General features: G+C 35.2%; 1 protein-coding gene across 1 annotated transcript in view; it reads left to right on the forward strand.

Moving 5' to 3' along the window:
* SYPL1 (synaptophysin-like 1) overlaps positions 1-201 on the forward strand; it is a 4,586-nt gene extending 4,385 nt beyond the window's left edge. Inside the window, exon 5 of the mRNA XM_009697818.1 lies at positions 70-201. Coding sequence (XP_009696120.1) covers positions 70-201 — 132 coding nt within the window. The remainder of the gene's footprint in view (positions 1-69) is intronic.
* The last annotated feature ends 248 nt before the right edge of the window (positions 202-449 follow it).

Genomic DNA, 449 nt, shown 5'->3' on the forward strand with positions numbered 1-449 from the left:
GGTGGGGGGGAGAGAGAGGAAAGGAAAAAGAAAGAAAAAACTTGATCTCACTTTTTTCTTAACCTACAGGTGTTTGGCTTGCTTAATATGGTTTTATGGGGAGGAAATATTTGGTTTGTGTACAAGGACACCAACCTGCACAAACAATCAAACAGAATTTCTCAAAGTCCAGGAATACATCCAACTCAAAGAGGAGTATAAAAAGAAGGTGATACTTTGAAGTTCTTCTACTTCTACATCATGCTGCCAAGAGCAGGGAGCCATTAGGACTTATTGAAATAATAACTGATAATACTTTGTACAGATTTCTATTTTGTACTATGCTTTGACATAAGGTTGTGGATACTCTAATTGAAGTGTTAATTATCTTGAAATATATTATGCCTATTGAAGTTGTACAGCTCTTTATTTCAGTTTTTGAAGAGCAAAATGTTGAGGTTATCTGGATG

The sequence above is a fragment of the Cariama cristata genome, unplaced genomic scaffold (genome assembly GCF_000690535.1).
Source record: "Cariama cristata isolate BGI_N322 unplaced genomic scaffold, ASM69053v1 scaffold13723, whole genome shotgun sequence".
Classification (NCBI taxonomy): domain Eukaryota; kingdom Metazoa; phylum Chordata; class Aves; order Cariamiformes; family Cariamidae; genus Cariama; species Cariama cristata.